Source organism: Melanostigma gelatinosum, assembly GCF_949748355.1.
Source record: "Melanostigma gelatinosum genome assembly, chromosome: 3".
In the NCBI taxonomy this organism is placed as follows: domain Eukaryota; kingdom Metazoa; phylum Chordata; class Actinopteri; order Perciformes; family Zoarcidae; genus Melanostigma; species Melanostigma gelatinosum.
Genome location: NC_136636.1, coordinates 30,210,457 through 30,224,019, shown reverse-complemented (window position 1 = coordinate 30,224,019; position 13,563 = coordinate 30,210,457). Strand labels below are relative to the sequence as shown.

Here is a 13,563-nt window from a genome sequence, read left to right as displayed (position 1 = left end):
AAACAAGACAAAAAAAAGAAACAGTGAAGAGGAAACTACTAACAAACAAGCGCTACTTGTCTGTGGCAACAGGTTCCAAGATCTCGGTTCTTGTGATAAATGAGTGGTAGTATGAGTACTATCGATGTGCAGGGCGGAGGAGGTCACACTGAGCTGAAGTGGAACAGCATTTTGTCACTGAGGCGGAGACTCGGTGCCTTCCTCTGTCCACTGTCTTAAATCAACTGGTAGGGGGCAGCAGAAGAATGTCCTTCACAGAAGCAGTTGATTTAATAATGGAGACAGCCAAGGAATGTCAAAAAGAAAAATCAGAGCTTGAGTGGAGAAAAGCAAAGTGAGTCAGCTTTAGTATAGGCAGTAACACTGACATTATATAGTGCAAACAAGAAAAGACAGAAAAGTGTTTCTTGTTGCCTACCGACGCCGTCGTGAAACTCAAAAATGCAGGTGCAAACCCTTCAGTAGGAAAACATTAAGACATAAAATGGCGAAAAAAATAAATATCAAAAACTTTTTATCAGTGTAAAAAAGTAATCAGGTTATTCATTTTAACCAAGAGTCTGGCAAAAAGGCCTCAAAAAGTCTTGTTCACAATAGTTCCTTGACAGTTTACAAAGTTAAGTGCCTCCATTGTGGACTCAGAGACCTCGCAGGGGGTTTGGACCCACAAGACTCTCAGCTCAGCTCAGCTCCGGGCCCCCGAAGGGCTTCTCTCAGACCAGTGACTCCATGCTCTCTGCCTGGTCAGACTGGTCGGACATGGACGCCATGGTCCCATTAGTGTCCCTGGTCAGAAAACACGAGCCGCTCTCCTTGGTGCTGAGGAGGCTGAGCAGAGCTTTGTAGAGGTACTGGTACTGGTCCTGTGGAGCCATCACACACAGACAGAGGAGAACAGGTGAGAACATGACATCTGTACTTTCTTCCTCTTCAAGCCATCGAAGCATAATCGGTTTGCTCAATGTGGATGTAAATCTCCCATATGCCTTGATACTGTCTTATTGTTCACCATGACATCACCATACCAAACTAGATTTATCGAAGAGATGCTATTTTCTTATAACTTTCAGTAAAATCTGTGCAAACTGGCATGTGGAACCTCAAAATGAACCATTCAGTGTCAGTCAGTAAAGCAAATTATCTTTCAAGTTATGAAACATAACAGACACATCTTTTCACCATGGTTCCTCCATCACAGTGTAGCAAACAAAAGCTATTATTCATTTTATTATACTTATAAAGATCTATTTGCAGTTACTTAGTGATACAATTTTCTGGATGAATCATGAAAATACATATTGTGGAAATATGAAATTAATACACAATTACTGTTCTCCAAAGTATCTTCTCACAAATTGCTTTAAGATTTGACAAATAAATTGCAGTACGCTCAAAAGTAATGAAAGTACATATTGAGAATACACTTGATCAGATTTGTGTTCGTTGCTAAATTACTTCTGAACAAGCAGAAGCCCTCTCAGGTGTACGGTCAGACTCACAATGTCTGTGAAGACTCCTGGCCTCATGAGGTTGATCATCTTGGCCACTTGATAGACATCGGCGGCGCCCTCACTCTCCAGCTGCTGAGACAGTGTGGTGAGGGCACACAGCATGCCGGCCAACACTGCTCCCAACCTGAGGAGACACACAGGGGCTGTGGTTAGTGTTCATCTCAACCATCATATCTCCACCGCCACATCTCCACCGCCACATCTCCACCGTCACATGTCCACTGCCACATCTCCACCGTCACATCTCCACCGTCACATCTCAACCGCCATATCTCCACCGTCATATCTCCGTCACATCTCCACCGTCATATCTCCACCATCACATCTCCACCACCACAGCTCCACCACCACATCTCCACCATCACATCTCCACCACCACATCTCAACCGCCACATCTCCACCGTCATATCTCCGTCACATCTCCACCGTCACATCTCCACCATCACATCTCCACCACCATATCTCCACCATCATATCTCCACCACCACATCTCCACCACCATATCTCCACCACCATATCTCCACCACCACATCTCCACCACCATATCTCCACCACCATATCTCCACCATCATATCTCCACCATCATATCTCCACCACCATATCTCCACCATCATATCTCCACCATCACATCTCCACCATCACATCTCCACCACCACATCTCCACTATCACAACTCCACCATCACATCTCCACCATCACATCTCCACCGTCATATCGCCACCACCACATCTCCACCACCACATCTCCACCGCCACACCTCCACCGCCACACCTCCACCGCCACACCTCCACCGTCATATCTCCACCGTCATATCTCCACCGTCATATCTCCACCGTCATACCTCCACCGTCATATCTCCACCGTCATATCTCCACCGTCATACCTCCACCGTCATATCTCCACCGCCATATCTCCACCACCACATCTCCACCATCACATCTCCACCGCCACATCTCAACCGCCATATCTCCACCATCATATCTCCGTCACATCTCCACCATCACATCTCCACCATCACATCTCCACCACCATATCTCCACCACCACATCTCCACCACCACATCTCCACCACCACATCTCCACCGTCAGATCTCCACCACCACATCTCCACCGCCATATCTCCACCGTCATATCTCCGTCACATCTCCACCGTCACATCTCCACCATCACATCTCCACCACCATATCTCCACCATCATATCTCCACCACCACATCTCCACCACTACATCTCCACCACCACATCTCCACCATCATATCTCCACCACCATATCTCCACCATCATATCTCCACCATCATATCTCCACCACCATATCTCCACCATCATATCTCCACCATCACATCTCCACCACCACATCTCCACCGTCACAACTCCACCGTCATATCTCCACCGTCATATCTCCACCGTCATATCGCCACCACCACATCTCCACCACATCTCCACCACCACACCTCCACCGCCACACCTCCACCGTCATACCTCCACCGTCATATCTCCACCGTCATACCTCCACCGTCATACCTCCACCGTCATATCTCCACCGTCATATCTCCACCGTCATACCTCCACCGTCATATCTACCGTCATATCTCCACCGCCATATCTCCACCGTCATATCTCCACCGTCATACCTCCACCGCCATACCTCCACCGTCATACCTCCACCGTCATACCTCCACCGTCATACCTCCACCGTCATACCTCCACCGTCATACCTCCACCGCCATATCTCCACCGTCATACCTCCACCGTCATACCTCCACCGTCATACCTCCACCGTCATATCTCCACCGCCATATCTCCACCGTCATACCTCCACCGTCATACCTCCACCGTCATACCTCCACCGTCATATCTCCACCGCCATATCTCCACCGTCATATCTCCACCGTCATATCTCCACCATCATGTGGAGGCTGTGTTTCCCATGTTCAGTGAAATACTCCATAGGCTATAAAATACCTAATGTTGTAATGCTCAAAACTATACAAGTTTCCTCTCAGTAGAGGTACTATGATTTGGAAAAAAAACGTTATGATCTCAAAAATCTGAGGAGTACTGAAAGTCACTTTACGTCTATTTGTCGTCATTGCAGCCCCACTACCCACCATGCACCACCCACCATGCACCACCCAGCTCTGCGGCCCAGCTTGTTAGATTTACAGTATGGCAGGCATTTGTAGGATTCTACTTCCTATAAATGGTCTCTCACCAAAGAAAATGGTGTTTTTCTCATTCTGGCTACAGGAAAATCTCTCCAAAATTCTGATTTGGGGTGCTGTGAAGACCTTTAGTACTCAGCGTTTGAGTTGTCCAAGACAGCAGCTCAGCCGGGGAGTGAAGACCCTCACAGAGTCAGGAAAGGTCCTCTGAGATTAAAGACGTATTAGCTGCTGAATCCACCTGAGGACGACAGCTGGGCCCAGCGTGAGGCTCCCTAGAGAACGCCTTCACAGCTTAAAGGGTCTCCTCTTCCATTAGCAGCCCTGTCAGCAGCGCTACCAACGCACGCCTGGCTGGATAGTGAGCGCGCAGACAATTAGGACGAGCCTCTAACTGACAGTAAGCCGGCCCGCACCATGGCAACCGCAGGAAGTGCTTAATTAGTCACTTTTCTTCTTGACGATGCGACAAGCAATCTTCATTATTGTAATGAATAAACATGAGCAGAGCTGCTGGATTAGAGCGTCGTTCAGGACCACTAATGTGAGTCAATACTGGAGACACTTTCATTTCCTTTAATTGGGCAGTTTCCTGGGGTACTTGTGAGTGAAGCTGGGGGGGGGGGGCTGTCACTTGTTGTTTAGCAGTGAAACAGCATGTGTCTTTCCTCACTACACCTGCAGGATAGTCAGGATGCCTATTTGGGCGATTACAGTTTATGCTCACAGACAAAAAAAATATATTAGACTTGGATTGGAAATGATGGAACTAGTTCATATTGGGGAAAACAACCACAGCATTATTTAAACAAACAATATGTTATGATGTGCAATAGTATGCGAGGAGTAATTATATCCTGCAGTGATTTTATTTTCGTGTTAAGATTGAAGTTATCATTCTCTGTCAACCTATGAGGATAAGATCTGGGTAACAAAACTCAAAACTTTGAGTAGCAGCCAAACTGTGTCAAGTGTGAACGTTAACAGTGACATTCTGAAGAAGTCAAAAGGGATTTTAACAAGTTGACACATTTCATCTCTTACACACTCACTGATTAAAAGATGGGACAAAAGTAAACTGATGTTCTTTCCATTGACTTTCACTGAGAAACTACACGGTGTTCTGTGTATAGAAGTGGCAGCCCTTTGCTCTGGCGTATGCATTGAGACTGAAATGCTTCCTCTTGATGGAATTCCTCTTTGCAGGAAAACATTATGAACCTGTAACAAAGTGCAATCAATGAAACATTGTTCTTCTTAATGGAGGTGTTATCTGTTGTGTGAAATGTGTTGTTCTAATGAGCATCATGTCACCCGGGGGAAGTCAAAGCTTTTTATAGTGCAGCCACCAGAGCACGTAGCCATAGAGTGCTTACAACATAACCACAGTGCTGTCACGGCACACTTTACCAGTGGCGGCTGGTCAATAGAGGGCCATGGGGCCTGGCCCCACCTTGTGCCACACAAAAAAAAAAAAAATTATAATAATCATAAATTATACAAATTGTCAATATTTGTGTTTTTGAACTATGGAATGTACCCAGTAATGTGTGTAAAATATGATATCTGCGCAAAATATATGCTTTTCCTGCTCGTCCTCTCCGTCTGTGTGTAGACATGTCTGAGAACACGCAGCTTGGGGGGCCTGATCATTTTGGACCAAAAGAGGCGGGTCTATGAAGCAGTTTAGCCAATTGCTGATTCAAGATATAAATGAGTGACATACAATTTAGCCAATCAGCGCCCTCAAATAGATTCAGCTGTGGGCCAGAACGATCAGGCCACCCTCGCTGCGCGTTCTCGTCAGGAGAAGTCTCTGCAGGCGAGCACTCCTCCTCCAAGACCCGTTTGAGAGGAGAACTTTGAGGAGATTCTGCAGCCAAAGAGCTGATATCAGATCAGCCTGACCTCACAATCAGACAGCAGACGGGAAAGGGAAGCAGTACATGAAGCTTCTGTACTAGCTGTACACCAGACAGGTTTGGCTAGCTGCATGACGGCATGCTAATAATTTATTTAGCTTTTTAAAACAACGGGGACGGATCCAGCACGGACAGTTAGGGAGTGAGGGATGAGGAGGTAAGGAAACATGAGAAGACCAGGGTAGGGAGTGAGGGATGAGGAGGTAAGGAAACATGAGAACACCAGGGTAGGGAGTGAGGGATGAGGAGGTAAGGAAACATGAGAACACCAGGGTAGGGAGTGAGGGATGAGGAGGTAAGGAGACATGAGAACACCAGGACACACATGAGAACTCTGTCAAGCTACATATTAGACAAAGTGAACATATTTTCTTCTACATAGCTGTCCTCAGTCTCATCTGCTTAACTTGGTCATGGAGACATCAACATGTAATAGAGATGTTAAATTAACAGTGAAAACTCATCATAGCTTAATTTAACATCAGTATTCATAATTACACTTCATGTTTACATCTCCTGATCTTTACCTCCTACAACAAGGTCCATAGGGGCATCTCAATAAATAAACATGTTATATTATATGTTGGGGTCTGACCATATGGCTGCAACATGTGCTGTGAACAAAGAGAATCAGGTCTTCCCTTTTGCAAGCAGAGGTTTCATCCTGATTGTGGTTTGATGAGAGCAAACCTCCTCTGAAGGAATTTCACACTAGGGTGTGAATTTCCCCCCCCCCAAAAAACGATGGTTCCTGAAGTCACCTGAATACACCGCTGCAATCTCATTGGCCGAGAGCCAAGACAGCACCAGGACCCCTGTGGTTCAACCACTGTTCTACAAAACTGCCTGCAGCTCACACCTCAATGCTTTTTCCCCTTCGACCTCAGTTGAGCTAGGGAGCACACAAACGCTCTCTTCCCTCTGGACTTCGTCCTGGGACCAGAAGAGGTACCGGGCCCTCCTCTCCCCCCCCCCCCCCCCCAGCACCACACTGACAACGGAAGGCCCATGAGGACCACAGGCCTCATCAAATCCTCCGGCAGGAAGACAAGGACGAACCCCCTTCCTCAGCCGATGATTACCGGGAGGTACGAACGACGTACCCCACCGACGTTAACCCACAGGCCTCCCCTCTGCAGGGAGGAGGCCTGCATCCGCGCCAGCTCAAACGCCGCGCCGATGTCCAGCCGATGCCCAGCCGAGCCTGCCTCCGCGCTAGCTCAAACGCCGCGCCGATGCCGCCGAGCCTGCGCCCACTCCAGAGCGAGCCACGCTCCTGGGTGCGACCGACTCCTGAGGACCGAGCTACTCGCAGTCTGCGCCCGCTCCGAGAGCCGCGCTCCCGAGTCAACACTCGAGGACTGATCGATTCCCATCACGGGAACGAGCCCCATCGAACGAAGCTTCTCACAGTAAGATTCATGGTATCTGGGCTTAGCTTAGCATAGCTTAGCATAGCTTATTAATTTATGTGTTATTACTCCCGCATCCTGTTGTGTTAAATCACTGTCTTGTTACACCGCGCCATCGCGCAAACAACGCGGACCACGGACCCCCGCTATATTGTGTATTGCCTGCTGTAACTGCCTGCATTTAGATCCGTCACTGCTAGTGAATGGGAGTTTGTGTTTTATCACTGAAAGACTGAACCTATGGTGGCCAGACCTTCGTCTCGCCGACCGAGTTTCGGGGTGATAGGAAACAATGCTCTCATCTCACCGCAGTGACAAGGGTCTGTTTTATTTGGGATTTATTTTCATTTGTTTTATCACACTCCGTGTGATATTCTCTCCTCATTAAATCAGCTCTGTGAGTGAAATGTGGAATCTCGGCTATCGTACATAACTGCCGGCAGTTCTACCGACAGCGGCACTTTGTGTACGATACGGCCAGCGATCCCCATTCTCACTACAACGCGGACCGCACACAGAGTTTGATCCATGACCCCCCTCCTCTCTCTCTCTCTCTTCGCTCCCTCTCTCTCACTAACCTGCACACACCTAGTCAGCAGCCCTTGGGTAACCCCGTGCCCTAGAGTGCCTCACACACACATATAGCTTTGAGCTAATCTAGCTACGTGCTGAACAGCCACCACATGTAGACGCCGGGTCCCCTGTTGGCTAACCGCCATTTTGGGTCGCACGCATGAGAGACGTCATCACGTCCTAACTACGTCACACGTCGCTGAGCTGTTCCCTCGTTCCCCCCCCCCCTTTTTGCTCACACACACACACACACACACACACACATCCTCATCCATTTTATTCATTTGACTTTAGGTATTAGGCATATCAAATTGTATGATAACGTTTGTTGGTTGCAATATTAATTGATTTTCTATTTTCTATTTTGATTTAATAAACTCTGTTATACTTTAAGGAGCAGTCGTCTGTGATTACTTGTGCATATGTATGTAATGAAACTGTATGTAGTAGCCTTGTGTACGAACTTAACCCTTCACTGTCACTGAATGTGTAGTCGCACCCGACTATCGACATTATGAGTGACCACTAATTATGAGACTTAGTTTTATCGTTTGGTTATTGGTCCCTGTTCGCAGGGTGGTGCCCCGTTGTTATTAATAATCATTAATAATTGTTACATACATTAATAATTCTATTGATGTCAAGAATTCAGTTTCTTAAATGCTGATAACCCAAACACGCCCCTCTTAGATCCCAACAGATATTATATTATATAAGTGTTATTTACTGCTTTTTTTCGTGTTGGAATAAATGTTAAATATTTAACTGCCAAGTAATAATGCGTGTTTGATACTTACATTTTTTTGCATTAAATCATTCTGGGATGTTTGCTGACATTGATAGGATGGCCCTACCTAGAACATTTTCCACCAGCCGCCACTGCTTTTCACTTCATGTTTTGCGGATACATATCCTCATCTTTATATTTCCTTGCTCGTGCTAAATTGATTTAGCACGAGCTGAATTTTAGGCTGAATGTAGTTTAGGCTGAATGTAGATGAAGGGGTTTCTGGGTAAATTAGGAGCCAGCATGTGTGAAGCTCTTGTTCTAAAGTAGGAGACGATGGCAGTTTGATTGCACGAGGCCAGGAGAGACTTTGTTCTTTGCTTATCGTCACTTCTTCAGATATGCGAGAGCAGTTCATCTGCAGTTGTATTGCATGTGCCTGCCAAAGGCTTATCAATATATCATAAGACATGACAATGCATAAAAGTGCTTTAGCTCCCCTCATCCTGCCATCGCCAACTATAATCCGGTGGTGGGCCGTCAGGGCCTGCAAGGCCTTCTCTGCTGGCCTAAACAGAATCACAAAACTATTTATATTTTTTTAATTTTTTTTTTTTTAATTATAATTTGTTTTATAATTTAATAATTTTTCTTAAATGCACTACATGTATTATAATTTATAAAAATATTTTTCCCATTATCTTATTTTCTCATTGCACAGCTACTGTCTTCCTCAGTTGCTCTCAGATCTCACCTCTCTGTGTCTATGCCAGAGGCCGGCAGACTCGGCTCTGTGCAGTGCAGGTTTAAGTGAATGGGGACGATATTGTTGATTGTCATCGTGTTCAACCAATCAGATCTTTAGTTTGACATGTTGGGCGTATTCTTTGACGTGTCGACGTATAATGACGTCGTCATTACGTGCAGCTCAGTGTTCATCTGTAGCTTTCCCGCGAGGTGCAGTGTGCTGTGATTGCTCAGTGGGCGAGCACGTGACTATCACTAAATTGAACAGCCCAGCTGAAGCTGATGGGTAGTGAATCACATCACGTGATTTGGGTCAACCAATCAAAATGCATTGTGACTGAGTTGAGCTGCACCATGACACAAGGTGCTGAGGAGGAAAGACGCTGCAGAGAGGTGCGTTCAGCGTTCATGTTGTGAAAGTAAAATGTCTCTCTTTGGGTCGCGGCTTGTCATTGAGGAATGACGGTGGATCCCACAGCCAGACCAGCTGAGAACATTATATTTTCCTGAATTTAGGCTTTTGCATTCTCTAAATGCTCGAGCGTTATTCAAACAACTCGTACCGAACGGTTTAATACGAAGACGTACATAGTGACAGCCTTAAAAATGAGCTTTGGCGATAGAATGCACGGCCCGCCACTGCTATAATGTAATAACAAACTGGACCCATTGACGTACAGTGTTCTATTTCCATTTAGCTTTTCTTATTGACTGTACTTGGTTATAAATAAGACGAGTAGTGGTGTGCTGACAGAGCATAAAACAAGATACAACGTGGGACTGACTCATCGTGGATGACGGTTGGTCCATCGCGGGTGGCTGCCTCCTCTTTAATGACGTTGATGAGCTCGAAGGTGCTGCTGACGGGCGCGTCGGGCTTCGGCCACTTGGGGCACTGAAAGTGCCGAACCTCTAAAACGTAGTCATCCTGGTGGACAGACGGAGAGAGACGGAGGTTAAATAAAGGATGTTTGGTTTACAACAGTTCTATTCAACTCATCCATGTTACTTCAGCTGTGAAACAAAACAAGGAGATTGAGAGCTTCTGGTTCTGAGAGGGCTGGTGTTCAATCCATTATCTATTCAGGAGGAAAAGGCACAGGAATGAACCTTTCTGTACATGTACAGTGGGAGGGGCTTGTGTCTAAAACCGCCAGCCGTGCCACTTCCATCCTTTCTAAGGTGCTTGTTGGGTGGCGCTCCTCCCGTTACTAAGCAACCCAACCTGTGCTGTGATGATGACGACGATGCGGTGCTTCAGCAGTAAGCCTCACTGACGGAACTAAACAAAGTCAGAACAAAACGATACACAGACATCCAGCACTGCAAATCCCTCACAGTAGCTTTACTGCTCAATCTGTCTGTCCCTCTGACATCTCTACCAGATGCTGTGACCTCATTGGACGGAAAGATGAAGCAAGTAAAATAGTCCGTGGGACAGATGGTAAAGTTTTGGGTAGCCCTGCAATAAAACAATGAACTTCTCCTCCATATATTTAGCGTAGAGTAGACTGACACTGATGAGAAAGACCATATCTGCCAGCTGTGATTGGTTGTTCCTGGTCACGTGAACGTGCCAAAAATGTAACTCGTTCTATCTTGGGGACGAATACGAGTTTGGGAATGCATGTGAACAAAGGAGTTCTCAAATCTGAGGGAGTTTGGCTCTCAAGTGAAATTTACACACAAGCGATGAGAAAGCTGAGTGCTAGCAGCTTTGAAAAGAGAACAGGGAAAGTCCGTGTCCTGTGTACATCTACAGACCCAGTTCCTCTGGAGGCTCAAAACATCCATCACACAGCGCTCTGTCCTCCACCGCTCTAAAACCTGCACTGCATTCATGAATCGCTGCTCTCTCTCGGCTCTGTGCCGTCCATCCACTGACCCAGACCTCAGCCATCACGGTGTCACTGAGCAGTGGACGGAGGGGAGCTTCAGCATGCTGTTACTTAGTTGTTTGTATGTTATTAGTACTTCTGTCTGTGCACGCATTACACACACACACACACACACACACACTGAGTCACCTGTGTAGCTTCCAGGATGAAGTCGTGGATGCTGATCTGTTCCTCGTTGGACAGGCAGAGTCGGTCTTTACTGATGAGGGTGACAGTGAACGCATCGCAGTTCATGGCCTCCTCCCGGCTGGGCCAGTACACAAACTCATCCTCTGCCTGCAGGACGGCACAGAGACCGTTAACATTGTCCCAGCATACCATTTTACTCCACGATATCTTTTGTTGTTACAAAATATATACTAGTGGGGAGAAAGATGTGTACATTTAACCTGTCATTTACCAGCTATGAGTCATTTCAGTTGGATGTTCTACCATTCATGCAGATTTCTTTTGTCTCAGGCGGATGTGATGAAAACGTCGATCTTAGCTGTGACCCAAGCTTTACGTTGCTGGTGAGAGGCTACAGGTAGTGTCATATTTTAAATATTTAGGAATTTTTATTGATTCTAATCTCTCTTTTAAAAAACAGGTAAAACATGTGACAAATGTCTTAAAATTGAATCTCATGAATTTTAGATATATCAGACACTGTCTAACCATGCAAGCTGCAAAATTGTATTTTAATGCAATGACTATCCCCCATCTGACCTCCTGCTTAACCAGCTGGGCACAAGCCAGCAGCACAACATTAAAATCCATTCATATTCTCCATAAACAAGCCCTAAAAACACTTGATCAAAAACCCAAAAGTCACCATCACTGCAATATTCTCACCAAACACCATATCCTGAGTTGGGAGAACATCATTAAATTCACTGATGTGTGTCTGGTTTTTTAAATTTTACATGGTATGGCCCCGCCTCCACTGAGTGATTTTATTAAACAAAGCACTCAAAGCAGCAGACTCACTCGATCTGCTTCAAGAGGTGATTGTGTCATTCCACATCAAGCTCGTTCAGTAACTCTACATTCTCTGTGAAGGCAGCTCACTCGTGGAATGCTGTGCCACCACACACACACACACACACACACGTACAAACATTCAAGCATCACTTCAAGAAATGGCTTGTTGTCAATCAGGTGTGCCAGCATTGATGTGCTGTCTGTGCTGCTTGTTTCATCTATATGTGCATTAGTCTTGATCAGCGTTGCTATTTTCCATTGTTTGCTGTGTCTGTGAAGTGCTTCAGTGTTACATGTGCTTGTCCTGTAGGTGGGTCTGTTCTGCGTGACGCATGCTGAAACCTGTTATGTCTGCTCTGCTTTAATGTCGTACACTTTTCTTTTGCTGTGTTTCGGTTTTGTCTGTATGTTGCTGTCTGTTTCTCTATGAATTTTAACTCCGTTTCTATTTGAGATTTTGTTATTTTAGTTGCCTTGAAACATCTGGCCGGGGACAGCAGATGGGAATGAGCCTCTCTGGCTAACTCTGGCTCACTTACAGTGTAACTGTTGATTCGTGTGCATTGTCCCTGAAAAATAAATAAATAAACACACTCAAGTGACCAGCTATCAACGAGATATTTACTGCTTTGAGACACACTGTGGTGTGCCACCGTGTCTCCCGCTTCATTTCTTTTTATTCCACCCTGGTCCTGTGAGTACTCCACCAATTAAGCAATGGACTCCTATATTTTCAAACTTGCAGTCTTCAGCCCCAACCGATGGTGACTCAATGTATCAGGGAACGTAGTCCCAACACATCCTCAGGCTAACAGTAGCTCCTAACTGGCAGAGTTAGAAGAAAGCTCTTAAAATAAGGAGCATGTCAGTCCTACCTTCAGGACTCTGCACTACCACGACTCCAGAAACAACACTTTGCAGCACTCATGAACTTAGAATATCTCAGCCGTCTGCAGGATTATCAATCAAACCCAAATGTGCTCTGACAGGACATGAAAAACCCATTGGTTCCATGGCCATCGCTGCTGTTCCAGGTATAACTGCTGCTTTAGGCTTCATCTCATCCAATTTGCGCTCCAGTGTTTTAATGGATACTAACTGACAGACGGGACACCTGTCAACCAATCACTGTGGATGAGGCCTTTAAGGATGACTCTTTAGTGTCCACAGCCCCTCTGTTCACGCAGCTCAGTCTGGAGCCACCCGGGGCTCTGTACAGTCCTCCCCACTCCTGGAAACACACTTTGATTCATACGTTCAGCACAGTTCCCCTCAGGGCATAATAGAAGCTACTTCTGCATTCGCTCCCTTCTGATCTTACTGTTTGTGTACATCGACTGATGTATGCATTTGCTAAATTCATATTGAGCCAAACCCATCATTGTCCTGTGTTAAATGACGGTGGCATATGAAAGCACTGTGGGACAGGAGGTTTGCATTCTCTACTGCGCAGGTTTGAAACATCTCCACACCACCACGTAACAGTCCTGCTGTCCCACTGCAGAGCCCAGAGGACACGGCATCAACAGGCAGACGTCAGCCCACAGCGTGTGCATGTCAACATGTGTGTGTGTTTGAATATGACTGTATGTGTAACTCCTGCCTCATAAAAGTCAGGTCACTGTGAGACGACGTGTGTGTGTCTCATAATA

At 46.1% G+C, this 13,563-nt stretch overlaps 1 protein-coding gene across 1 annotated transcript in view; it reads right to left on the bottom strand.

Annotated features, from left to right (window-relative positions):
• Positions 1-713: 713 nt before the first annotated feature.
• The window catches only part of LOC306775047 (receptor-type tyrosine-protein phosphatase gamma-like), a gene marked incomplete at both ends in the record, with an annotated part of 879,186 nt that continues 866,336 nt past the window's right edge, over positions 714-13,563 (bottom strand). Inside the window, 4 exons of the mRNA XM_079265258.1 lie at positions 714-863; positions 1,500-1,635; positions 9,836-9,978; positions 11,078-11,224. Coding sequence (XP_079121384.1) covers positions 714-863; positions 1,500-1,635; positions 9,836-9,978; positions 11,078-11,224 — 576 coding nt within the window. The remainder of the gene's footprint in view (positions 864-1,499; positions 1,636-9,835; positions 9,979-11,077; positions 11,225-13,563) is intronic.